Here is a 27,691-nt window from a genome sequence, read left to right as displayed (position 1 = left end):
CACTGAGTAAGTGAAGATAAGATTCCTCCATCCGTGTGTTGTTTGTTCAATAACGTTGCTATCAGATAATCATTATAGTTTCCTATACTTTAAACAGTTGTGGACTCTCGATGGCTCGGTTTAAATCGATATTAAGGCCAAACTATCAAGTGATTGATTCCTCAATAACAAAGCGCAATTCCGAAATGCTAATCACGATTTATTATTGTTGTCTGAACGGATTGTTAATAGAGGCTTTCTAACTGATATGCTATTTAATAACCAAGTGAAAAATGACTAAGCGTTAATAGAGGCAAAGAAAATTGATAATTGTCGTGCCTGCTGTTAGACTTATGACATTAAAATATTTATATATGTATTGTATAAAAAAGCTCTGTAGTTATGTGCATTTTTTATCTTACTGTACCTATTCTAGAAAAACTCGAATCCAGAAAGACCACGGACCTAATTTCATCAATTTCAAGGTAAGTACATATGCTATGCATGTGCTTTGAACATTGAAAACTTCTTTATGTCTACATTTGTTAGTCTCAGATGCAAGAAGATAATTAAAATCCTTGAAAATGGAAAAACAATATTTTATTGTTGGAGATCCATCTTATCTAAGTGTACGATATCGATTAATGTCATGGCATAGGTACACGCCACAGATACAATTTATTTAGTGTGTTTATTTTATCGACCTCAATTCTTTTGTTACTCATTAAATTATCTTGTGATCTTATTTTAAAGATAATGACGGCTTCAAAAGGCTTTTTGGAATTTTCCTTCGTTATTTCTACATACACAATCAAATTACGCCAGGGAATTTCTCGTCTGTTGAATCAAGTAGCAAAATCAACTAAGTAATTTTCTGTCAGTTGTCCGGTATAAGTCCGTGAAATATTCCTGATGGTTGCCAAAGCACGAAAAAACGTTATGTAAAATCATTTAAAGAATACTTGAATATCGAATTTAAATGTTTCAAATCACAAATTAGAAACTATTTTTCGGAAATATTAGAAAAAAAACGGTCAGCAGAGAGACGTTGCCACGTGTTTACAGATGGAGGGAGCCATGTTTGCATACGCTCCGCTGACCGATACCAGAGGTCGGCTCCGAGATGGGGACTGAACGTTTGATAAATAACCGATTTTTGTATCGAAACCTATCTCCTCTGAGTAAATATTAGGCCGAAACACCTTTTACGCTAGACCATTTACATTTTCTAAAGGTAGCAAAGAACTCGAAGTTCTTGCCCTCTCTAAGATGAAATCATAAAGTGAAAATAAAATACTTAGGTCCTCGAAGTATGTAAAATTGTTATTGTTTAACTATGGTAGATAATGTAAGATGAAACACATGTATTACGTCAATTAAAGCGACTAGTGTAAATATTAAGACAAATAATTAATGTACTGTTCTGGCCCTGGCAATACTACTTAGTTATGATAATTTCTGGGCTGCTTTATTGATCTTAGTATGAATTCTAATTAGATTCTCATTGTTTATTCTCATATAAGAATACCTTTTTGATGTACGAATATTGATATTATTTCTGCCAGTTAAAGAACACACAATTTTGACCAAAAAATCAAAGTCACTGCTTGAAGACCGTTTTATTTTTTCAAAACTTCCTATCTTGATAGTTTAGGTAGATAGGTAAGTACCATAGAACGAAGTGATTGTGCATAAGTCTATCATGATTACTCAAGGCCATAAGTAAGAAGCGTAAAAATAATTCATTAAAATGATACAAATAATTTAAATGCCAAGTTGCATAAAGAATCACCAGCGCCATCTTTCTTTCAACTGTCATCACAGTTTGCGCGCGTAAACGACTATTCAAATTATTATAATATGTCTCCAATAACAGAATTAATATTTAAAATAGAAGTAAGTACATAAATGTGTGGAATTGAAGACATCTGAGATACATGAATAAACAATTAAAAATAGGGCAAGTGCTAATTAAATAGTCAAATGACAATGTTTACCGACTCATTGATAGGGAATGAGAATATGTTACGAGAAACATGTTTTAACTAAACTATAACGTTCTTGAAGAGTTTATGGACTTTGATACTGGTGTGATCAAAACTTGGGTCTATTATAATTACTCATTATTAAATTATCGGACCCAAAAAATTATCAGAATTTAAAATGAGGTTGGTAGGAATCGGAATAGAACCTGTCACTAGAAAACAATTAACAAAACTCTCAAAGGACCAGTAATTAACTAATTATTTCTTCTAACTATTACACCTTAACACGTTCAGACACGTTAAAACAATAATCGTAATCATAAATTGTAGAGATTACACAAAATTGGTTCTTGATAGCACAACACTTAAGTTATTGTCTTGGTAATCTCGACTTATTTTTGGGTAAAAAGATGATAAAAATAATTAGCTTAGCTCATTAGGTACTGATTTGATTCTATGTCTTAATTATCTATTTGTTAACCTGACGTTGTACACGTAGTTATTAGTTTTATCGAATTCATCTAAATCACATACCTACTTCTAGGAAACTCCGGATTTCAATAACCAATCCATTAATATTGCTATTCGATTAGAAATTAAAAATTAACATAATTCATATAAAGCTAATTTCGAAAACAATCACAAAGAAGCAGATAGATCGCTTATTGAAATCCGCAATTAATCGTCTGTCTTATAAGCTGAAGATCGTTTGCAATGAGTCCAGATTACATCAAGGATATCCAATACAAATCTATTCGATAATCTGGTAGGTACGAGGGTGTTAATCTGACATGATTTTTACCGATAGCCAGATTGCGTTCAAACTTTCTTTGGAATATTAATAGGCATTTGTCTGTCCACTTCCAAACCAAATTATCGGATAATGGAGGCAATAAAATTAAATGAAAAGGCTAAAATCTTTATCTTCAGACGGTTTTTTATTTTTTCCCCTCAAAGATAGATACTGGTAATAAGGAACGACAGATATAACTTTATCCTCATGCGAGCTACCTATTTGTTATTCTTTAAACAGATAGATATCAATTAAAATATATTTTTAAAGACAACAGGTACCTACGTGAACCAATTATGATAAACTAGTTTCATGAGGTGATTGATTCGATACCCTTATCTTTATTATACATTGTCATTTATATTTGCAGAACAAGACAAATATTTCGGAAATTCTTTGTTGGTGACGCAAACATTTTTATAATTGTTTTTTTAGAGTAATAATTTAATAAATATTAACCGTCTTACCACAAAAACTTTTTAACGTCAGTTTAAGACTTGTCTAAAAAAATGTCAAATTATGACGTTGACATAAGGTTCATTTTGGAGACACATTTTTTTTAGACAAGTGTAAAGCAGTTGTTAAAGTTTTTGTAGTAAGGCCATGAACGTTTAAGTACGTAGACAAATAACATCGATGTGCCGTCATTGTTCTAATCGCACAGATAAAGCTAAACAAAGATTCGATATGACGGAACCACTCGGTGCGGCATCTCCACATTATTATCATTGCGCGCTCTCGCCGGTGATCCACCTGAACCCGCGCTCACAATCTCGCCCGGCCGACGAAACGAATGACGCTAGCTGTCTCGCTCGTTCGCAGCCCGCGCGAGATGCGCTCTCTCCTTCTCCCCGCGCGCCCGGCCGCCGCTCTCGACCAATCGGCGGCCATCTTCTGCTCCCCCGAGAGCAGAGCGACAGTGCGTACTCTCATCACAATCACAAGGAGACGACATCTCGCCGCGCGAGGTTGTCGTTCCCGCGCGAGATGCGACACACGTTCGATGCGCGAATTACTTCAATATAGTGCCTTACAAATTTTCAAGTGATCGTAAATAAAAAATAATCCAAGACTGTAAATCTGTGCTCAAAAATAATTAAGGTGTTTTGTGAGAGACTGGACGCTGTTTCGTGTGCTGTTGGACTATTATTTTGTTTTATTTCGGGCTTCGGCTGATATCGCAAAAATTATCCACCATTGGGTAAGTTATTTCGATTAGATTACGATGCAAATTATCGTTTGTGACGGCGGGCGTCGCCCTGTGTTTTAGGTAGGTGCCTCTAGTAAATAAAATTAATATCGAGTGGGCTCAGTGCGATACGCGACAGTCGAATGTTTTGTCGTCTGTTGACCCTTGAGCCCTTAGAGGTGACTTGTGCGTTCAATACTATTGCAGAATATCGTTCCTTCTATTTTCAAAGCTCGGTGTTTTTGTGCGTCGAACAAAACGTTCCAATTTCGAATTTGCCGAAAATATTTTTTTGGCTAATAATTCGTGTGTCAAAATAAAAATTGTGTATCCCTTTTTTATGTCAGTGATTAGGTATAGCTTAAAATTTTTGTTTACGAAAATGTGTGGTTATTCATTTTATTTATTGTGACAAAAATCGTATTGCATTATAATAATCAAACTTACAAGTGCAACGTTTTCTAAAAAAACACGTTCTAACAGATTTTAATCCGATTAAGATAAGAGCAAAAATTACCTAGTGTCTACCTACACCTATCAATAAAATAATCTTATAAGAGCGAATTAAAAAAAAATACCTGTCTGTGTTCAAACGGACAATACCAATAGACAAAATTGTACCTACCAAAAAGTATCAATTGTTCTCGTTACCTAGGTACCTATGTGGAGTTAAAAATGTACACTTTCGCCGTCGGGTGATCTCAAGTGAAGCTCAATAATTGTTGCCTCACGGTGATTAAGTTTATTATTCTTATCTAAAACTTCATAAGATTATTATGCAAAACCGTATTTTTTTGTGCAAGTGCTAATTCCGTTTTTATTTAGGTACTAAATGCCGGTTATAATTTGTGTAAAAAAATGTGTGTTATGGAAACGTACAAACTTAACTTTAAAAAATATATTTATAGGTAAATCATATTGTTTTTCATACTTAACATAAAATTCCAACTAGAACTTTGGGTAATCTTAGCTTTCAACTTTTTTACATTCACGCAAATCTTTATGGTCAAGTTTAAAGTTTTAAATAAAGAAAAAAATAAACGTCAAATGAAGAAGCGATATTCTGCAAAAAGTTTGGATCACGCTGCGTCAAAAGCGACGGCAAGACGCAACCAAAAAGTTTCTATACCAATAGAGAAAAAACAATCTCCCACGCGCAATATGAATGATTTTCAGGCAATTGGGCAATCGCACTATTTACTAAAGTTCGATCACAGGATGTCATAAATAATATCTAATTGATAAATCATTATCTTTCATCATATCTGAGCAGATTAAGGCTGAAATGAATAAGTATTTTGTTGTTTTCTTAAGAACTTCTGATGAAGTCGATGATTAATTATTTTTAATACCTAGATACTTATTGCGTTCAATCATCTTATCTTGCGCTGATTATTCTAGCAAAATCTATTTCTGTAGCATTTTTGGAAAAAGTACAAATTATGGAGCAACATCTATAGGTAAATTCTTATAGAAAATCTTCATATACAAATGTTAAAATCACTCGAAATGTCATCATCAATGTCAGCCATTACAAAAGAGATCTATTATCTTGTTGTGAAACAATGATTCAAGTGCGTCTCATGTTAGATACTGTTCAGATAAGTAATTGCTAGATAAAGTCTTTTGCTCATCTCCCATTGAGATTGAGACATTTGTCGTCCATTATCTCATAATGGCTTGTATCTCAAGTGTAGCTGATAGCAATGATTTGCTCTTCATTCTTTTGTATAGAAACTGCACAATATTGAAGTTTTTTTAGCTACAGTTAACAAATTTACAAATCAATCTTTCTAATAAGATTCTGAGATGTGGTAAAAATATTGGCGTTTCAAGTAATTGATCAGTTCTGAATATAAAAAAGCTGGATTATTGAATAAGCACAAGATATTGTAGGTATGTTACCTTATAATTCTCATTGGAAATGAGAATCGCATTAATTATTAGAAAATAAAACTGCTAAATTGGATTTAGATCTACTTAATAGGTTTACTCAAAAGGATTCTAACCGCAGAATTATTGATGACGCAACACGATTAATCGCAGATTCTATCTTCAAATCGCAATCATATGCAGTACCTTACAATCACTATCAAACAAGTGTTTATCGTCATCTGCAGTAATAGCAAGATTGCGTCAACCAGCCTCTTAACATCAAGATGTTTGAATCACGGACCAACTGATAGTGTGAACCTGACAGATGCTCACTTTATCTGGTGATTGTCGCTTATTTCTACATTATAGTGTTCTTAGAAGGTTTATTTTATCTAGACCTTAGAAGCACGAGATAAAAAAAATATATTTCTTTGCCACATTTGTCCCCAGAGGACTTATACGGAGAAGGAGGAGGCACTTTTAAAAGCTCGTTATTTTAATTGTCTAAAGATATACCTAACTGTCTTAAAACCAATGTCTCAATGATAAGACTACTCTAACTTCGCAATAAGGTAGTTAGATACGCCAAGCTATTTCACACCGAATCTTAGGAGCTCATTTCTTGGTACTATTTCATATTATTCACTTACTTAGACTGACAGATACACAAAGTACCTATGAAAATCGACAAACTTATTTTTACCAAATAATTCTAACATACGAACTTTTTTCTGCAATACTTTGAGACCAGGAGCACATGAAATAGTAGGAGCTCACGAAATACCAGCAAGAAACCTTACAAAATATTCTAAAAACAGCACATCTCTATTACATAAGCACCCACACGTGATACAAATCACCTTTCCGATGTAATACTCGATGTACTTAACAAAAATACATGTAATAATTAGCTAACAATAGTTAAAGATTATGGTCGGCCATCGGATCACGTCTTCTAACTGATAATGAAGAAATCCTTGTTGATCGTGATAACAGTCTAGGTATATTAGTTTATTACTGCTTTATGGTTAACTATTGAATGTCGTTATTTGTAGGGAAAATGCGCGAAATTGTAATAAAAATGTTTTTGTTAGAAATGTGTGCAATTTTTGCAGAATAACCGACGAAATAGCAAACGTCAATGTTTTACAGCGCTTTGGAGATAAAAAGCATTTTTTTATAACCTATTTGTTTTGTTACTTAGTCATTCTAAAATCAAAAGTTTTCAAATATCAAAAACTTACAGCAGGAAATGAATGGTAGGTAATTAAGTTCGGATGTAATTAAGCTGTCTTATAAGTTATAACTTATTATTGGAAATTAGGCCGCCATTAGGCTATGCTAATTGGAATCCTAAAGTTAGCTGTTTTTAATTATTCTCATTAAGAACTTTACTTCCGCATCTAAATAATTATTATATCAACTTTAATTATAAAGTAATAAATTAAAAAATAACCATACCTACTCTTAATACCGATTAGGAGACTAACAGCGGATTCCTATAACCTGTCTATCGTGTAGTAGATTATTAGCGATTTAAAGGAAAAATATGGAGCAAACGTCAAAATTCAATCTCTTATCGCAGTCAACGGATAGGTTATAGAAATCCCAACTCTATCCTTCAAAACTTAAATCAAATTGATGACAGCAAAACTCCTTATATGTAGATAACCGCAATCCCACGTTCAAAGCGCACCGCTAATCAAGATAAGTAATAAATATTGTATTACGATTCCGTGTAAACTGTAATCCATCAAAGGCGCCGAAGAGAGTCGGTTTCAATGCATTTTGCGTATTTCACGAAAGCTGAGACAGACTTGAAGGATGCTAAGTTTCGCGTGGAAATTCTGAGATGTACTTGTAAGTCTGAGAATGATTAAAACGCTGATTAAAAATTTACAACTATTTATGTAAGCGACTCGATTTTATTTTAAGAAAGCTGTACCAAATTATAAGAAAGTCTGGTCCTATGTTTTGGAGCAAAAGATTCAAAACTGAAACAAACATCATGCTGCGACAGCTGAGGCGACAGCAAATACTTTTAAGTACTAAGACCAAAAAAGTATCGTTTGGGTATTTCGGGGCCAGATATCTAGAAACCATCAACACAAATCCTTAAAGCTTAAAACTTCGTCAGCTTAGCACCTTTTAAAGGCCTGTTAGTACCTTCCAAAGACTTCATGATTCTTTAAAGAAGTTCCAGATATCACATTTAAATCCTACATTTTATTTTCTGAGCTTTTTTTTCTTAGAACATGCCAGCTCTACTTTGGACGTTACAAGAACTCCTGCCAGCCTACCTAAATACTTCTTAAAAAGTACAAAATCCAGTTCTGAACTACTGGTACATTAAGTAACATCAGACAGGTACCGTCGGTGGTACATAACACGGCGCATACCAGTGGCGGTTATTAGCTCGCATTGTCTGGACTATAATAGGTCAGACGCGCGTGCGCAGGCAATACTGACGGAGTAGGGTGACTATGATGTTAGGGAGCATTGTGGGACTGGATTGTAACTGAGAAAATCATTTCATCGATGTATGGATTTTGGAAAAAGTAAAATAAGTACGCAGAAATATATTAAAAAAAAAAAAAAAAAACTTATTTTGTTATGTCCCTTAGAAATAAAAACAAATTGCATGTAAAGCTGTCATTGTGGATCATACAAAACGTTGAAAATTATTTGTTTGATATTAAAAGCTCGTTATGGGTTTCTAAGACACTAAAAAATGACATCCATTTTCATAATTTAGACCATCGTGGGTTATTTTGGAGCCATCTTTAATTTTTTCGTTAAGTTTATCCTTATCAGTCATCATAACACAATAACATTTATGTATTTTTAAAACCACTTCATAGCAGACTACGCAATAGCTAAGTAGCAAGCCAGCCGATTGGGTTATTAGCATACATTGTGTGGATTATAATAAATGGCGAGACCTGCAGGCGCAATGCACTACAAACCAGCTGCATAATGCGACTACAATTACCAACAAAGCAATACCAATAATAATTACAATATCCAAAGCAGCTTTTCTAAGTTTTTAAGTACTATCTTAGTATATCATGTACTTTCTAAGAATATCTTGGACACTACTGAGTAAAGGTGAAGGAAAACGTCTCGAAGAAACTTGGACTATAAAGTCTGAAATCACCAACCCGCATTGAGCAAGCGTAGTGATTAACGCTCATTCCTTCTCTGTTTTAGAAGAGGCCTAGTCCAGCAGTGAGACAAAAAAAAGGCAATGGAAATAAAATAAATTACTGATTTCACAATTTTCTCCAAGCTTGTACAATAAACACATTAATATTTGACATTGACATACTTTAACATAAAAGAACTAATGTATCTATCGTTATCATTAGGGATTTTCCGAATGATTTCACTTCATGAAGATTATTCTTCAGTATTAAAAGTGAACTCAAAGTGAACACGATTATCATCTGTCTGTAATCACGAGATAATGTGTTTAAAAAACTTTCCAATTGATTTATCAATTACTTTTCTATATCAAAAAAAAAGAAAATAAAAAAAATCTAAACAAAATAAAAAAAAGTAAAGTCTCAGCCTTTCAATAAAAGGTGGGGGCCCTACAACAGATAGGTGTACATAGATTAGGTACCCTCATTTCTCGTCGATCGATGATTAGCGTCAAGTGCCGCAGGAAGCCGACACGATAGCGAATGACTCAATTCTTTGTCACTTCCAAGCCAGTTCTGTCGATATTTTGCACTTAAGTTTTTCAATTATTTACTTAAGGTGGATTTCTATAACTGATCTGTGATGTTTAGTGATCAGAGATTGCATTTTGACATAAGCTCCATATAAATCATGTTATAGGAACCTGCAGTTAATAGTTTTTTGTTTGAATACGTTTCGTTTTCCTGCTCTTCTAAGAGCATTTAAGACCCACCCATCGTATACTGCAAACTTTTGGTCGTCTGATAGTTTGATCTATGGAGATGAATAGTAGTGGTAAAGTATTACTATTATAAGGATATATTAAGGCTTTAGTTACATAAATCCCTACGACGATACTTATAAGAAGTATTTTTGAAAAGAAAAATAACCAAAAGACCACACGAGCATTGATAAAAATGTTCAAAGCGTATAATTAAACTGTAATACATACGGGTACTACAGTGTTAAGAACATAAAAGTTAAATTGAACCTAACTCCGAAAGGCGTTCAATTACTTTTATTTTATTCGACTTCACACCTGCTTTGAGCTAGGGTTACCATCATTTTGTCTTTAACGGAACAGTCCTGAAAATGATACCGATTTTTAAATACAATTTTTATTTAACTACTCGATTTATTATCGATGATAAACGCTATGAAAATCATCAGTTTTGCATATTGCATTTTAAGATACATTGTATAATTTGTACAAGCTACTGTTCCTAATTTAAATACTGGCAAAAGTTTTTAGATAGTCTAACTAACCGATAGAGGTATATCATATTTGGGATTGAAATAAGAGACTCCTAAGTTCCTTTAAGATTTCGTACCTACTTCGCTGCGACGATGCGCGCTTTTCATATACAAATAATCAAGTATGAATATATCAAACCAATGCTATAATCTTATTTCTTTATTTTAACAGGCGTAGGCGCGGTCGACCGTCGCGGGCCATGCAGGGTGCTGCCACTGCGCCCGCGCCTCCCGCGGCTGAGCCGCCTTCCACGCAACGTAAGTACAAGAATATCAAGCCAAACTAGTAGTAATAGTCATGTAACAGAGTCATATACAGTTGTTAAAGTATAACTTGATTAAAGTGATAGAGTGTTCGGTAGAGACAGTCGGAGTTGTAGAAACTATAGTGTCCACACTGCAACTTAACTAATGCTCGTCCCATTACAAATCTTAAAAAAATGTAGGTATCGTTTCCTTGTGTTAAACGCGTAAGGGTGCAATCTTTCCAGAATAAAACACATCAGTTTTAAAGCTGTCATTAATTAAGCTGTATTTTAACAAGAATGGTACTAATACTCATGTAACTCCTAACATCAAAACAACATTCTATCGTTGCGTTACCGACTCGGATCTGAACATCCATTAAAGATGAAGACTGGCCATTGATCGCATCTCCGGTGCAACAAGATGCTATGCACTCAATGACAGCAACCTGACGACTAATGGTGCGCACGCGCGGCACCCGACACCCGAGCATTTATACGACTACCCTCGTTTTATGACAACAGTATAGAACAGCTGATAATATTTATTGGCATCCGGTATTGAGCGACATATCGCCCGGATTCTTCGTTTAGTTATGTGAAATAGTTAGCAAGCAAACTTTATTGTCTGTTTTATTGATACTTCAAATAGAAGTAATTAAACGGAGTATATATTCGTGTTATCTGCGGCGTGCCATCACAGGTGTGTATGTGTATCTACTATTGTTATTTCAAATAACATTTACGGCACTTAGAGGACACGTCAATGTGTACCTACTAGAAAATTCTGTTCGAAACGCAATAATCTTTAGAAGAAATAATGCTGCTTATTTTTAAAAAGATATTCAAACCTCTTACTAAAATGTTTATAACAGATCTATCAAAATCTACCTGACCTTAAAATTCTTCTACAATTGCGGTACAATAAAGCCCTCCAGACCCTCTGTTCAAACAGCAAGATTTAACAAAACCAAGGCGAAGTTTCGTAAACCAAACATGACACAAAATATCTCATTAGAGACTCATTAAGACAATCGGACACGGAATTCGGTTTGCTCAGCCGAAGCGGCAATCTCGAGAGAGATCCTCATCCTTTTGTGTCTGACACTTGTGTCAACAGACATCTTAAGGCCATTCATACAGACAACGGTACCTTAAACCAATAGGTTTACTCATATCTGGAAATGGAGCTTGGAATTCTTATATGCCAAGCTTTCTTTACCATCATTTCAAATCAAGATAATTTTGATCTGTCACCATCCTGACTAACTTTAGAATATTTTGGCTCGTTACCTAAAAATAGCTTCAAAAGAGAGATAAAGAAAGTAGAACACCAAAAAACCCCTTTTCAAAGGCAAATATTTTAACAAAGCTCCATATGATTCAGTCAAACATGCTCACGCAGCAGATTAGGAACTTACAAACATGTTTAGATTAGATTTAGTAATCTACTTCCTTTTTCCGTAATAGCGACAATCATCTTAAAAGGAAATGTGAATCAATTTAACTAGAACATGATATATCATTCAGCTTTACGGATTCTTGATAGAAGTACTTGATAAAAGAAACTATGGAAAGATCGAAATGACAAAAGACGATCAGGGTTTGAACTGGCTACAAGGCTTCGGGTGTTTAAAAATATTCTATTGCGAAAATCTTCTAGCTCATGACCCCAAACAAAAGAAGCTTCTTCATCATTCTCTCATTCTCAGCTTCATAAATCATTACTTAAAGCAAAGGATCTACATCAAATGTCACACAAAAATTCTTAGCGTTCTCAATATCCCCTGACCGATTAGGATGTCTGTCGAAGGCGCAGCTGTAACAGTACTTTATCAGATAACCCATTTGCGTCGTCTTCCGGTCCTAATTGCTGTTTGTTACAAACCGCAAATAATGACGAACCTAAAAAGGACTGTTACAATTTTGTCTTTCTCATTTTCAAATTCAAAAATAACTTTCGAAGATCTTTTTTTATAAGCCAAATCTACGCAGTAAATATTTATAAAAATCCCCGACTACAATAGATAACAATATCTCACGTCTATATAAGAGACAATCTGGCCTATAGCCAATTAAGATACCAATAAGGTATTGATAGAAGTCATTGGCAGATAAATTAAGCTGAGCTCCAGCGAGCGCCCCAATACTAAAAGATCTACTGAATGAAAAATAATAAAGCATTGTTCTAGAATAGTACACATTTACACTTATACTAATTACTATAGCTAAGTTTATTACGAAAGCCATAGACTTTACTATACTTTCTCTGACCATAGACTATGATCTACTTTTTTAACGGGTTTGACAGTAAATGTCAGTTGTGAAACAGATGGATCCTTCTTTATTTTTGTACCCGATAGATTATATTATTAATATACAAATAAATGAAAAAATGACGTCACTGCATCTGTGTTTAGTGTTAATTAAGTCAAATAAACTTACACGTGTACGTAAATCTGTTGTACTTGATTGAAATAAATTACTATTTTATGAGGTACAACATAACACAAATGAACACAACACCAATAGTGCGCGTTTATGTATTCACGTCACACTATTTACTGACAATACCTAAGTTTTTCATTTATTTATTTTTAATTGAAAAGTATCCCGAAAAAACTATCCTAGACAATTCGAAGAAATGGTTACACTAATGAAATTAAATATGCCTTTTTTTCCAATAAAATATTATGAGCATCGCTTTTTAAAATAAAAATCTTATTTTAAATTGTTCCCTTAAAACGATGTTCTCACTAACTACACGACTGTACCATATATCAAGTCATCCTAAACCTTCGCTTTTGCTGTGTCGAAGCACTCCACAAGAAATATGTGGCTACCACTTGATAATCAGCTCACGAACCTCGGGTCGCTGCTCCTGCCATCTCTCGGGCCCTAAAGGAATTAACATTCAATTATTCACATCTCTACTTCCCCCCTCCACCCTCCGCGACTTGCGTATGCGCCTAATTGGGACGCTTTTCCGTTCGGAGAAAGCGAGCGATCGAGTGGAAACCATTTTTGGGCGAGCGATTGATCGATTTCGTATCGAGATTTCGTTTTAGTCGTTGAAGTAGTTGCTGGTACAATGCGATGTTTGTTGGCTGTTTATTGTCTTAAGTGCTGTTCAGATTAAGTACTTGGAAAGAAAGGAATAGTTCTGTCCTGAGTGTACACAAAGCTTTACATGACGTCGGAGGAAAACCCCGATTTTTGTCACGTAATAGAGATATATCATAACACTCCATATTCTCCTAAAACTATTACCTAATGTCTTCTTGCATTTTCTCGAACCTAATCCTATTTGCTCTAATTTCATTGTTACCTCAAAACAGAAGCGCACCGATATTCATTACCACGATAATTGGATCGCGTCTTAATCTTCAACAAAATGTCAAAATACGACCGACATAGACAATATGTAACAAGAAACCGCAACACGACACGACTTCTGTTAACATCAACATATTTCATTCATAAATTCCAACAAAGTACGCCAAATGATGTCTATTTTCTTTGAAAAACACACGTTAGCTGGAACACTAGATATTAATAAACACTTAAATGATGAATATGATACTTCGCCTTCTAATAACAAGGTTAAGTAATTAAATCGCTACTTCCTCTAAAATGAAAACAAAGACACGACGATTTCATTGTGGAGACTTTATGTACTCTAATTCAGTATAATAATGAATGAAGCCATTTCTACTGACAGATAATGATTTAATGAAGAGACTTCAATCTTTGCCCTCAACTCTATGGTCATGCTTGACACCTAGAAGCCGAAAGCAATGCATCAATTCAAGGGTTTTTTCAATTTTGGTAAATGAGTGGCCTGTCGTGCGGTTTAAAGGACCCTAACTTGAGCCTGTCTTCGAGCGATCAAGTACTAGGTTTCCCAGACTTCTAGCCTAGCCCTATAGTCGCGAAACGGCCCAGTAACCAATATAAATAACGTCCCATAAAATATTGAAGTCAGACGGTAGCGTGGCATCATAACTGCACCGTTACTGCGGAAGGCACGATCCTGACTTGCATTAATCAGGACGCCATCTTAAAACCATAAACAGTACGACCATAGAGTGATGATGAGGTATAAAAAATGTTTCGTTGATTTTATTACTTTTTAAGGCATTTTTGAACGTGGAATATTTGATGGTTGGCGTCTAGTTGGTCAATAAGGTTACTGACAGCTCCTTAAAATATATTAGACTCTATATAAACATGTTATTGCTGAGGCCGCCGTGGCTTCCATATGCCATCTAGTTTGACTGTAGTTAGCAAGATGGATGTTTAAGAGACACCGCTTATTAGCAATGGCAATTTTGACCAAATAGAAAGTATTCCAACCAAAAAATGTTACAAATTGCATAAACCCATAATTAAGTTTCCCCCGAGATCCGAAACGAGTCCAACTAACAAAATGAACGTCCGCGCACCACATTATCAATTTCTAGACAATAGCCGTCTCAGTTGTCACAGACAAACTTAACTTTACAGCCAGGAAAACTTAACTAGACCACAATACCGTGCAAAATACACCGATTTCCCAGCAGAACAACAGTTGCGAAAGCAGACCCGTATGGTCAGGTAATTGCCTATGGCGACACCATAAGTGACGGCTTGGAGATACTACATGGTGTAATTCAGTACCGTTGAGGCTCATTGGAGTGTTGAAGAAAGCAGCGGTACTGTGCGACGTCCCCGACATATCAATCAAACAGCTTATAATATGCGCCGCCCACCGTTACAAGCACACCATCTTATTATGCAGACAATAAGAGTTATTGTCGTGCAACATCGGCTGACTTCGGGACACTTCGGGATGGCGATAGGTCGATTTAAATTCCGAATAAGCGGGAAGGAGGAAGTCACGGTGCGCCAACGCTTCTATGTCACACCTTTTCTCCGTATATGAAGTTATTGAACTCGACTGTACGTTGAATTCGGATGGTGTTTATTCCGCAATTGTACTATTTTGATGACCCTTGCACGTGTAAGTCGTGTTGGTATCAGTTTATAGGTATCGGCTACTTATCCGGTATTCGATATTGTCTCTTTCTACGTACAAAGCTAGTAGACGACAATATATCCAGTATGAGATGAGTGTATGATTAAATGGCGGAAAATTAATTAATGCCTAACATTAAATTTCCACTCGTGAGTAATACTAATATTTCATTTGAAAACATAATGAATGGAGTTCGTTTATTCTTAAAAACAACAAATTAAATTAAGAAGGGGTTGCATGATCATCCAAATTTTCCCACATTAATAACTCAATAACACAACTCCCCAACCACAAGTGACTAAAATATTCTTACATCACTCGTTCTGAAAAAAAAAAAAAACAATTTATTTCATTTAAGTCGCAATAAATCATTAATTTCATTGGTTCGATGAACGCGTGCTGTCAAAAGCGTGTATTTAGCGCATTTCAGAGCGTTTCCGAGAATAAATACGTTTTCAATTTCGACATTGCGACTAAAACTTCACTTTTATTTTCCTCGTACATGTTGCGTAAAATATGACTGTATTCACACCGTTGTGGTACAATGTCAATGGTTCCTTTTAATTGGTGCTTGTATATTTTTTGACCTAGGTACGTACCTTTTTGGATAAGCACCACATACCGGTAAACAAAAAATGGTAGATTTTATGTCATTAATTCTAAAATCATATCAAAATACATAACTAGATATTTTTATTTGAAGTTCTAGAAAATTAATCCAAAATTACCTTATCATTATTTAAACTCCGAATCAAATAATTATTAAGACACGACCATCAGATTTACAACAAACATTTTATGTATTAGAAAGTGATATCAAAGTCACGAACGATGTTCAGGAATGTAGCAACATCTGAAAGGATCGTAAAGCAATCGTTACAGTGCGGTGTCATTGCGGCCAGATGCGCACGCATCGTGTTACAGGCGAGATTGCGTGGAACATTGCTAAGAAATACACGATACTTTTGCTTTGTCAGATTTTCTTCAAAAGCTTCGTAAGTGAGTTATTAAGAAAAACGATTTGCAAAATAAGGCTGTATAGCTTTTGATTCGAATGTTTAGTTAGTACATTCGGCTTGATTGGAATAATAAAACATACTTGGGTGATTAGTTTCATTCATTATAGTTCGGCCATTCAGAGAATGCGTTCCTGACACGTCGCGATTGAACTGACGACGTAACTTTGCAATGGCGTTGCAGTTACGATAAAAATATTTTTGCTGGTTGTTTACCGTTTTAACAATTGAGGAGCATTAAAACAACATTATTATATCAATAATCAATGAATGTTATTACGTCGTCAGTTCAATCGCGACGTGTCAGGAACGCATTCTCTGAATGGCCGAACTATAATTCTTGCTCACTCTTTTGTTCATATTGCTTGCAATTAAAGTTATGTGGAACCAGTCAGGAAAATTGTAACTTCGAGTAAGTTTTATAGTATTATTAGAGTATTAGACATTGCCTTCCATGGACAAACTGGCAAGTTTTATACCTTTACATGAATTTCATATCAAATCTTTGGATAAAGAAATTACTGGCAACGATTAGTCTTCTTATATTGTTGACTAAAAGCGTTCTTTAGGCAGTAAAAGTAAATACAAATTATGAAAATTCCGTCTTCTCTCCCCTTTTAGGAGATACATATTTGATTGATAAAGCCAAAACGCCCTCTTTCCCCTCCCAGTCGGGGCAGTCGTCTCTAGGGGGTAGGTAATCTCGGGGCGTAGACCGGGGAGGTTAGGGGTAAATCTCCCACCCCCAAATTACACGGGAAAATTTGCAAACGAAAATCGCTCTTACGGATGTCAATTTCGAAAAAGCGTTGTGTAATGCTGGGTAGTGGGTGAATTGGTTTTCGATAACGCTTTTACGGAAAAGTGGTTGAATTAGGTAGGTATCAACGACTAAAAATGAAATAAAGAACAGTTAAACATACATTTATATATCCTATAAACTTCCTTCGGGATGCAAGTGAACCCGGAACATGCAATAAGTATTCAAATAATTTCTCAATACTTGAAAAACAGTCGTATATCACATAATCAGCTATAATTCTGTTGTAATTTGAGTCTTAACGGATGTGTTTATCTAAAAGTAAGTATCGCGTCATACGACGACATTTCATTTTAGGTGAATTTGCACTAAACTCGGGTAGGTATCCAATTTTATAAAAACAACCTTAGTATATCCGTCAATTGTGCTCATTGGTCATCTAAAATGTATTTAAGATCATATTATTTACTAATTTTGAAGAATGTTCTTATGTATTCATAGAAGGTAAAACATTAACCAAATTGATAAATAAAAAATTTCATTAATATTTACACAGGAAAATTTATTCAGATACTGACGGATGATACACGCTCCAAATTAAATGTTCCTTTCCTAAACAAAACGCGGTAAATAACAACAAATTTAATTACATAATACAACGCCATAATTGGTAATATAATATTTAGCATTGATTACTAATCTCGTATGTAGGTTAGTGACGTGCAAATGAGTAATATACATTGTCCTGTTCGGAAACTATGGTACCTACCATGTCCTGTTGTTACCTCATTATTATTTTGACCAATCATTCATTGAAGAGTTCTTATGCTCAAAAAAAAATGTTGTGATTATTTTTGTTTGGTGTTGCCAGTAAAAAGTTAATATTAAAAGTGTTGTTTAAATCATTTATATCAAGATTTGTTCGAAGGACAGTTTAATCTAAACGCATTACAAGATTGTGAGTAGACTATGATATTGAGTAGATCAAAATATAATAAGAAAATTATGGAAAATGTTTTAAATTAAACAAAGTAGAGAACGACATGACTAACCTACCTCAAGAAAATCTGTGTATTGGCGTGTATGTGAATTAAATATGATTAATGCTTACAACTGATTAATCAAAACCTTGAAAATAAACTCCATCACTAAATTAATACTATAGATAAATTGACAGATAGGTACGTGCCAATTTTTATCAAACTTGATAGGTAACTTAAATTTTCCGTTTACAGATTTAGAAAATAGAACATCGCCTTTAATGTGAGATCTAATTTAAATGAAATCTGTGTTTCATCAGTTAAATATAGTAAGGAATTATTCCAGACACGATCATTAAAGTATTCTACAAATGCTAGTATTTCACAAAGCGTCTGATTGCCTTATTATAATCATTGTATCTTTCTTGGAAATCGGAGTGTGACTGAAACAAAAGATATGGGTGTTATTGAATTTACGCTCGATATATAAAGTACCTATCTATTTAAAGAGATAAGTAGATTATTAAGCTAGTTAAATGTATTTACTGTTTGGAGTAGGTACCACATGAGACATAGTACCTTGAGGGATCAAGGTACTATTTTGGGACCCCATAACTAACCCAAAAAAAAATCTGCCGCTACTTTCACCAATCTCAATCTTCAAGTTATTTTTAACAGTTTTAATACTATCTACCATATGAATTTCATCATTTCATTCCTTCCGATTGGTTTGTTAATAATTCAGTGTATTTTAGTAATGCAGCTACAGATTCAGTTTTCGGTTGCTCCCATGACATTGTGAATACCATAACAGAGCGTGAAGCTTATGGAATTACCCATCAAATATATGTATTTATTCATAGCACGCTCCTAAAGTATCTCACAATCGCTACTTTTCACAAAACAACGATCTGATAGCGTTTACGTGACTCAGTCGCTTGCCAACACACTCCTATCTATAGTCCACTAGGTGTCAGTCTTATTGATTTTTGTGCCCTATAGCCTCAACATGGCTCACTCCACCGCTATCAACGAAAATACACTCTATTTCATACCAACTAGGGCGCCTTTTCCATCAAAGCTCCAGTTCGTTTTAAAACAAAAGATAGTGTGAATCATCCGTCGAGAACTTTGTTGTGGTTTGAGAATATCAGGGATGAATACTGCCGTTCGATTTTGCTTCGTATTGTCTTGGAATTATAGTCGTTTTCAATTTGAAGAGTTAGCAAAGCTTTTAGGGTTTCAGTTTTGTTCCATGATGTTCTTTTAATTTTGGCAAAGCAAGCTATACTTTAATATTAGGTCGAGAAGATCGCACTCATTTGCGCATAGAATACCGCAGCAACACTCAACGCCATCTGTTATCGAGTAGCAACAAACAAATATATTATTGTTACAGTTAATTCATTAAAAATCTATTATCAAATTGTAGAATAGATTCTACCGATGATAATAATATCTGGTTGTTATAATTGTAATATAGCGACCTCGCACAAATGAATTGCCTGACTCATCTATTGTCGACTTTTCTTGGAATTGTAAGAAAGCGACCCGGGTTATTCAAACATACAATCCGTAATCAATTGTAACATGTATTCTTTTGTTACAGAAATCAAAACAGAGGAGGTCATCAGTGAAGCTAAAATCGAGGCCGACGACGAAATGGACGGCGTTCAAATTGAAAAGCAAGAGCTTCGCGTCACTAGGACGACGAGCATCGACAGTGACAACCGATCTGACAGGAGCGAGGAGGAAGACCTACGCAGAGCGCGCAAACGAGCCGCCTCCACCTCACCCTCACCCATCCCCATGGACAAGAGAACCGCAAGATTCGAGTGCCCCAAGTGCCGGCAGCGATTTGACTCGGTCAACGCTTTCGACATCCACCGATTCACGGCGCACAGTGACGAAACCAAGACTGGCTTTGACGACCTAACATTCGTTGATTTCTCCAGCAAAAAGTTCCCCGAAATTGCCAGAGGAGTCTGTGAGAGGAACCCGCACGTGTCAGTGACGGAACAGCGTTACAGATGCGACATGTGCTGCAGAGACTTCCCGTGTGGACAAGCGTTGGAGATGCACAGGAAGTCATGCGCTTCCGCTACCCGGATTCCTACCCCTGAAAGAGACCGCACGAGGGAAGACTTCTTCGCCAAATTAGATCTAAAGAACAGGTCTTTTGGTATACCTGGCACGTTAACCCCACCAATGGAAAGATTCACGCCTAAGTTCGATGATGGCCATCTCACCAACGGCATCAGGCACATCGATGCCGCTCGCGATTTGGCAGATATTCAATCGATATTAAGTGTCACGTCAGCTGGCGGCCTATTAGAAAGGCTTACTGGCACAAGAGTGGCTTTAGAAAGCTCAGTTCTAACCCCTCCTGATACCATCACCAAGGATAGAGATCAAGAGGAAACCCAAGACAATTTCGCGGCAGAGTTCAGGCGAATGAAGTTACGCGGAGAGTTCCCTTGCAGGCTGTGCCCCGCTAAGTTCCCCAACCTAAGAGCTTTGAAGGGACATAACAGAGTGCACTTGAGTGGCACGGGCCCAGGACCTTATCAATGCAACATGTGTCCTCATGCCTCTTTAGACAAAGCAGCGTTAGTACGTCACATGCGCACACATAACGGAGACAGGCCGTACGAATGCGCCGTCTGTAACTATGCTTTTACAACCAAAGCTAACTGTGAGCGTCACTTGAGAAACAGACACGCTAAAGTTACAAGAGAAGATGTGAAACGATCAATCATTTACCATCCTTCTGAAGACCCCAATAATGACGAGGTGAACTCAAAACTCGCAAGAGATGAAGTGAAGAGATCACTCGCCTTCCACACTCCTGATATTGATAGGCGAAATGAAAGTACTGGACGCGATACGCCTCTGACACACTTTACCCCAAGTTTCATTACTGACAGACATCCAGTCACTAACTTAACGACTAAACCGTTACCACTGCCATTACCAGAATCGCCTTTACCTTTACCAATTCCAAGAGACTCAGAACAGCCCGCTCCTCGTATTAAAGTAAAGGGAATCGGTCAGTTAACCCAAATACCTCCCGAGTTTAGGCCACCAGAAATCTCGTACAAACAGAATGATATTTCACACGATTCATACGATGAAGAAGCTCCAGTAGACTTGAGCACGAGTGACAATAATAGCTGTGATGTTCTTGATCTCAGTAAGAAGAAACGTGACGCTGATGCTGAGGAGCCGAAATCTACACCACGTCCTTCTTTCGAGCCCGACCCTGCAAGCGTAGCCGCAACAGCATTTGAGAAGACTAGACTCCTCTTAGCTTCACAAAGACTTTTTGAAAACTCACTTCCTAAAATCGATCCCGCTTACTATGCCAGCCAGTTATCACAGCTCTACGCTGGTGCTGTTCCTGGAATTCCTGGTTTACCTCTACCACCTTCCTTTCCTATCGCCCCATACTTACTTCAACCTTCGTTTTTTCATCACCCAACTGATTCTCGGGAACTTGCCGAAATAAAAGATCACATTCAAAAAGAAATCATTCGAGGCCTAAGCATGTCTGGTGGCAGACTCGTTCCTAATGATCCAGAAAGCCAACCGAAACTTGAGCCCGAGGAAGATGAACAGAAGCCCCCGCCATCAGTGTCACCAGTACCATCACCACACTCTGAATCTCCACGCCCACAAATGAATAACACTCTCGTCCCTCAAACGGACTCAGTGAAGATGGTTATAAAGAATGGAGTTTTAATGCCCAAGCAGAAACAAAGAAGGTACAGAACTGAAAGACCTTTTTCATGCTCTCAATGTTCCGCGCGATTTACTCTGCGGTCCAACATGGAACGTCATGTGAAGCAGCAACACCCGCAACACTGGAGCGTCAGGAGACCGGCTCCGAGGGCGCCGCCGCCATACCCGACACCTGACTCACTGACTGACCGCATGAAGTTCGCCTTACTAGCCCGCCATCTTGAAAGGCCTTTACAACAATCCGAACATTCGCCTGTACGAAGAGATTCTGATGAAGTAGCTGACAACGAGGAGGATGAAGAAGATACCTTAGTAATAGACGAGGAACCTGAGACGGAAAACAAAGCGGAAGATCACACTGCGGCGCGTCGAGCGGCCGCTGAAATCCTCATGGCTACGTGCCAACAAGAAATGACTAAAGATTTCGATCTTAAAATCGCTGGGAACTTGATTAACAAGCCTGTTCCTATTACCAATGAAAAGACCGAGTCTGGAACTAATTCGGTTTCGCCGACTCAAGAACCTTTACCAGTACCTGTGGTGCCTACTCGCAGTGACGAGGAGGAAGATGAGGAGGGCTTAGTCGCCTCCACAAGCGAGGGAAACAACTCCGGGAGCGATGAAAATAAGTAAGTTTACTTACCTTTTTTTGAGTTTGCAATCAATTTTAGTAATATCTACAATTTCCAAATGGAACATATACTTAACATTATAATACATATTATGTACACTTACTATAAATATTAAATAAATAGTTTTCCTGAATTGTAGAAAAGCTTAAAAATTATTTTCAAATTTCTTCTCACGCTTTCATAATATGACAAAACTTTACTAAAGCATGCGTTCATTATTTTTAGATCGGAAACAGACACGGCGCTGCCACCGAAAAAGAAATCTGCATACAGCCTCGCACCTAACCGGGTGTCGTGTCCCTACTGCCACCGCAAGTTCCCGTGGTCATCGTCCCTTCGGCGCCATGTCCTCACGCACACAGGCCAGAAGCCATTCAAGTGCCCACACTGCACGCTTCTCTTCACCACCAAATCAAACTGCGATCGCCACCTGCTGAGGAAGCATGGAGGTTCAGCTCGAGCAATACTTGCCGAACCGATCCCAGAAACAGTGTCCCCACCACAACCAGTAAACGACACCAGAGCGGTGCCCGAAAGACCCTTCAAGTGCGTTTCTTGTCCCACCAGTACCTTTTCCTCACTAGACACGTTGAAAAAGCACATGTCTTCGAGACATGGAGTGGATTCTCAACCAAGCTCCCCAAACCCTGAAATCATTGAAGAAACAAATGAAGGTGGTCTTGTCTTCAAATGCCATTTATGTGAAGCGTCTTTCGGCGATAGAAGTGGTGCCCTATCTCATCTGGCGACGGGACATACTGCCGAGTATGAGCAGCTGGTCAGCAAGGGAGCCTTGGATGCCGCTAGTGACCGAAGTGAAAGCGCTGACGATGATGAAAGGGGGAAGTTTCCTGACCATGCTAATAGAAAGGTAATTATTAATTACAACACAGTACCCTATCGCTTATTACCTAAAAACTTTTTTTATATATTCAAGTATACACCAAGACACAGTCTATAACATCCTATTATTTTTTTGTTCTAGGTGGTCTGCGCATTCTGTATCCGTCGGTTCTGGTCAGCAGAGGATCTTCGACGCCACATGAGAACTCATTCAGGCGAGAGGCCGTTCGCATGTGACCTGTGCCGACGTCGGTTCACGTTGAAGCACAGCATGCTACGACATCGCAAGAAGCACAGGGAAGAGATCACGGATGATGAAGAGGCTTCACCGCCGAACACGCCGCTCGAAGATACCGTCACTAATGGGTAAGTAATGAATCTTGCCAAATAAGAACGCAAATAAAGTCTAAAATACTATAACCAAAAGCCAAATATGTACTTTATATACGTTACTAATGAATCGTTTCGTTACAGATACCGCTACCAAGACGACGACGGCTCAGGCAGCGAAATCCCCAGCAACGTGAACAACAATAACTCTCCCCCCTCCGCGCCATACGAAAAGAAGCTCAAACTGGACATGACATCGCGCAAGTACTCCTCAGAGGCCGAAAATGACCCTGAAAACAGTGACCTCATTGGTAAACTGCTCGGTATCCCCGATAAAACCATCAACAAGCTACTCTCCTCCGCAGATGAAGCCGCCAAAATCCTTGGCGTGAATAAATGAGAATACGCTATAGTCCTCGTGACGCCCGCTAGACTTATTCTAGCACCACGGGGACTAAAAATACCGGTGCAAAACATTCAAATTCAAACATCCAAAGCTAATGAAAACGGCAAAGCGCCATCTACCAACTAGACGTAACGTATCTGTACGTTTGCGCGAAAATGTTGTAAATATTTTTCTAGTTTTTAAAATTAGAATTCGTCCTTAAGGATTTTTAACGAATGAATATTATGTAACAACGCCATCTAGCAACGAGTAGAAGCATTAAGTGCAGCCGTTTTGGCAATAACCACTTCAATGCAATAGTGTAAATACTGCTAGTTTAACTAGGTGCCTTTAGCTTTTTAAAGTATAAACCGTCCTATTATGCCTTACTGTACTATTTTAAAGCTTAAAAATGTGGGTAAATAACAACGAAGGTTTCTTAGTGCCAGTTCTTAAAAGTACACTGTATATTTGAATTGTAGCTTTTAGTTTATGGGTACTCATGCTCTTAATTTTTTTAGTAATAATGTAGGTTGAATAGGCAATTTTTACTTAGTACTATACATATACAGGGAGTCAGTATAAGATTGTGATCTTTTATTGTTTTTCAATAAATACGATTCTCCTCGTATGCATCCAAAAACAATAAAAGCACTGATCTTAAATGACTCAACTTCACTCTATATTTAATGCACATATTTAGATGATAATCTATCGATGAGCAACGAGCCGATGAATTTTGCATTTCCATCTAGTCGGGTACTATTTTTCATACGTTTTCATGTACTATAAAACACCAATTTTAGTAATAAAGTTCAGCCAAAAAAACTTAATTTTCGCAAACCCAAAATTGATCTAGTCAACTTTTAAAACGATTTTTTTCTTATTCTAAGCTATAATACCAAAATATCAAGTTTACATTTTCTTACAGTATAGATATTATTCTAAGATTTCAAGTAAAACCTCCAATTGTACTACCAATGAATAGTTTTAAGCATCTATTACAATGGTTTACTTAAATAATTATAATTAAAATAGTGTAGCTTCTGTAGACATTTAATTCAGTCTGAAATAACAATATCTTTACTATAATAATTATTATCTTGAATATTTCAACTCTGTATCTTACTGCTAAGCTCTTTCTTTCTTTGGATAAACTAAGTAACTATTTTAAACTTAAGAACCGTGTACATAGCATTTTATCTCAAGGGGCAGAAGCCAGTCTAAATGCTAATCTAGGTTTAGGATAAACATTTAGTAGGATCTTTAGAACTTTTCTAAAACCTTAATTTCTTAAAACGTGAATTAATTTATATGACGTTTTGTTTGCTCAAATTCATAGCATTTCTTTACCGACAAAGACTAGAGGTTAGTATACATTTTAAGGAAAAAGGTTAGGATCTCTTAGGTACTTAGAAATTTATTTAAAATTCACTAGAAGTTTATATTACGTTTCTAACCCATGGATCGGTGGACTCCCGTTAACCAGATTGAGAACTTATTTTGTTGGAGAAAAAAAAATATTTAGTTTTCATTCAAAAATTTATTCGAGTTCTTTTTTTTAATATTATTAAATATAATTATTATTTTATCGGTAAAATATCGGTGCAGCAATATTTTTTTCTTAAGGGTTATGAACCTTTTAGGGTAGTCTTAGGATTTACAGTCTCCTCAATGGATCGACAAATCATACGCTAGAATATACCTAAGTTCGAATGTGCTTTGTATATTTGTAACGCTACTATATACCAAATATATTTTGTTAGTGGAACTATTGTAAGGTTTTAATATAATAAATATTATTATATAGTTTTAATAAGCTCTTATTTGAGCACTTCGTATAGAAGTCAGTTTTAAGCAATAATTGTTTGAATTGCATTGGTTACTTAGAGTTGTTTCATGATAGAAAAAATGTCCGTGATAGTTTATCGGAATAAATACAGCATTTGCATTTAAAGTCTCCGAATATCAGTAATGCAAGAGACATTGATATACTCATGAAAAAGCTCTATATAGACTTCGTAATAACTATTCATAAGTATTTCAAAGATAGATGTGACTTTTCTTAAATTATGATATCAATTTAACTAAATATATACCAAAGTAAGTAATATTGTGTAAGTGTATGTATTAATTTAACTGAATCCTGCTTCATGTCAATTATAGTTAGAAAAAAAACCGAATGATTTTGATATTTGTAATTATATTTATTTAGTGTTTTCTTTTTGTATAATTTGCTTCATCCAATAAGCCAGTAGGTATGAATTGCTATTTTAACAACATTAAAGGATAATGTTACATAATTATAATTAGCTAATAGGTAGTAATCTCGTACTTACTAGGTAGGTAATTAAGTATATTAGTGTGTAAGAATATTGTGGCAACACCGCTTGGCCTTTTAAATGTAGTGTTCGTGTGTTTTAAAATATGCTCTCGTATAAGTAAGTTAAACTAAATTTTACCATTATTACGCATGTTTTTAAGAGTAAATATCATACAATTATAATTATATTAAGATGTTATTCACCTTTGCCTCTCTTTCTTTATGCAATACGAGTGTCGTTTTAAAAACGGTTTTTTGTCAAATAAATAATGGTGTATTATTAAAATAAACAAAATCTTTTATTTATCCCTTTCTAGAAAAAGTCGCGACTAAAAATGAATTCATCACAAGGGATGTTTTATTGTCGCTATCGTTAGTAATCGTTACAAATATTTTATAACACTGGGTATGACGTTAGTCATTACATAAAATGAACTAATATTTTACAAAGATTTTTTACACAATCCAGAATAAAAATTAAAATCAAATTACATTCGCAGCATGCGCAATTTGCATAGGTACCTATACTCTTACCAAAAAATATAGTTTCTGAAGTCGTCACTAGATGTCGCACCTAAAGAAATGGTAAAAACGTACGGCTACTCCCCGTTAGATGGCACTAAAGTCGCAAAAAAATATATATATAAATGATAGTTTGAAAGAATTCTACATTTTCAAATAAAAGCAGTTAAGAAGTTTATAATTAATGTTGGAAGTAGGTATGTGTATTTATAATAAAACTGTATTGAATTTCTATTTTAAATCTAATAGTTAAGTGTTTACAAGAACGTAACAATGAAACCTAAACTTTGAACGCATCCCAACGTTTTAGAATGAACGATAGCCAATGAATTACGAGGGGTAACGCTGTTGTAAATATACCCATTTTATGGGTTAACTAGTACTAATCGAAAGACGTAGCAAAAGCAGTGTTCAGAACGCAATAAGGTAGAATTAATGAAAGGGAAGTCTAATACTTGTCTTGATAAAGTATTTTCTTGCATGTTTTACTGAAAGTATTATTTATAATCAATTCACATACATTATAATGCTCTGAAAGGAACACATTGCTCATTGCCACCTTCTATTTAGCACTGTAAATTGACGTCAGAATATTTAGTGCCATGAAGAGAGATAAAGCTAAACTAAACAATAATAAAT

General features: G+C 36.0%; 1 protein-coding gene across 1 annotated transcript; it reads left to right on the top strand.

Annotated features, from left to right (window-relative positions):
- The first annotated feature begins 3,684 nt into the window (after positions 1–3,684).
- Positions 3,685–26,820, top strand: LOC124641303 (ras-responsive element-binding protein 1-like). Its single transcript, XM_047179353.1, has 6 exons — positions 3,685–3,958; positions 10,431–10,516; positions 19,886–22,646; positions 22,875–23,520; positions 23,635–23,858; positions 23,967–26,820. Exons 2-6 carry the CDS (start codon positions 10,459–10,461, stop codon positions 24,220–24,222), a joined length of 3,945 nt encoding a protein of 1,314 aa, XP_047035309.1. The 5' UTR covers positions 3,685–3,958; positions 10,431–10,458; the 3' UTR covers positions 24,223–26,820.
- The last annotated feature ends 871 nt before the right edge of the window (positions 26,821–27,691 follow it).

This window comes from Helicoverpa zea, chromosome 22 (assembly GCF_022581195.2).
Source record: "Helicoverpa zea isolate HzStark_Cry1AcR chromosome 22, ilHelZeax1.1, whole genome shotgun sequence".
In the NCBI taxonomy this organism is placed as follows: Eukaryota; Metazoa; Arthropoda; class Insecta; order Lepidoptera; family Noctuidae; genus Helicoverpa; species Helicoverpa zea.
Note: the sequence above shows the minus strand (reverse complement) of the source record. Positions and strands in the feature narration are given on the sequence as shown.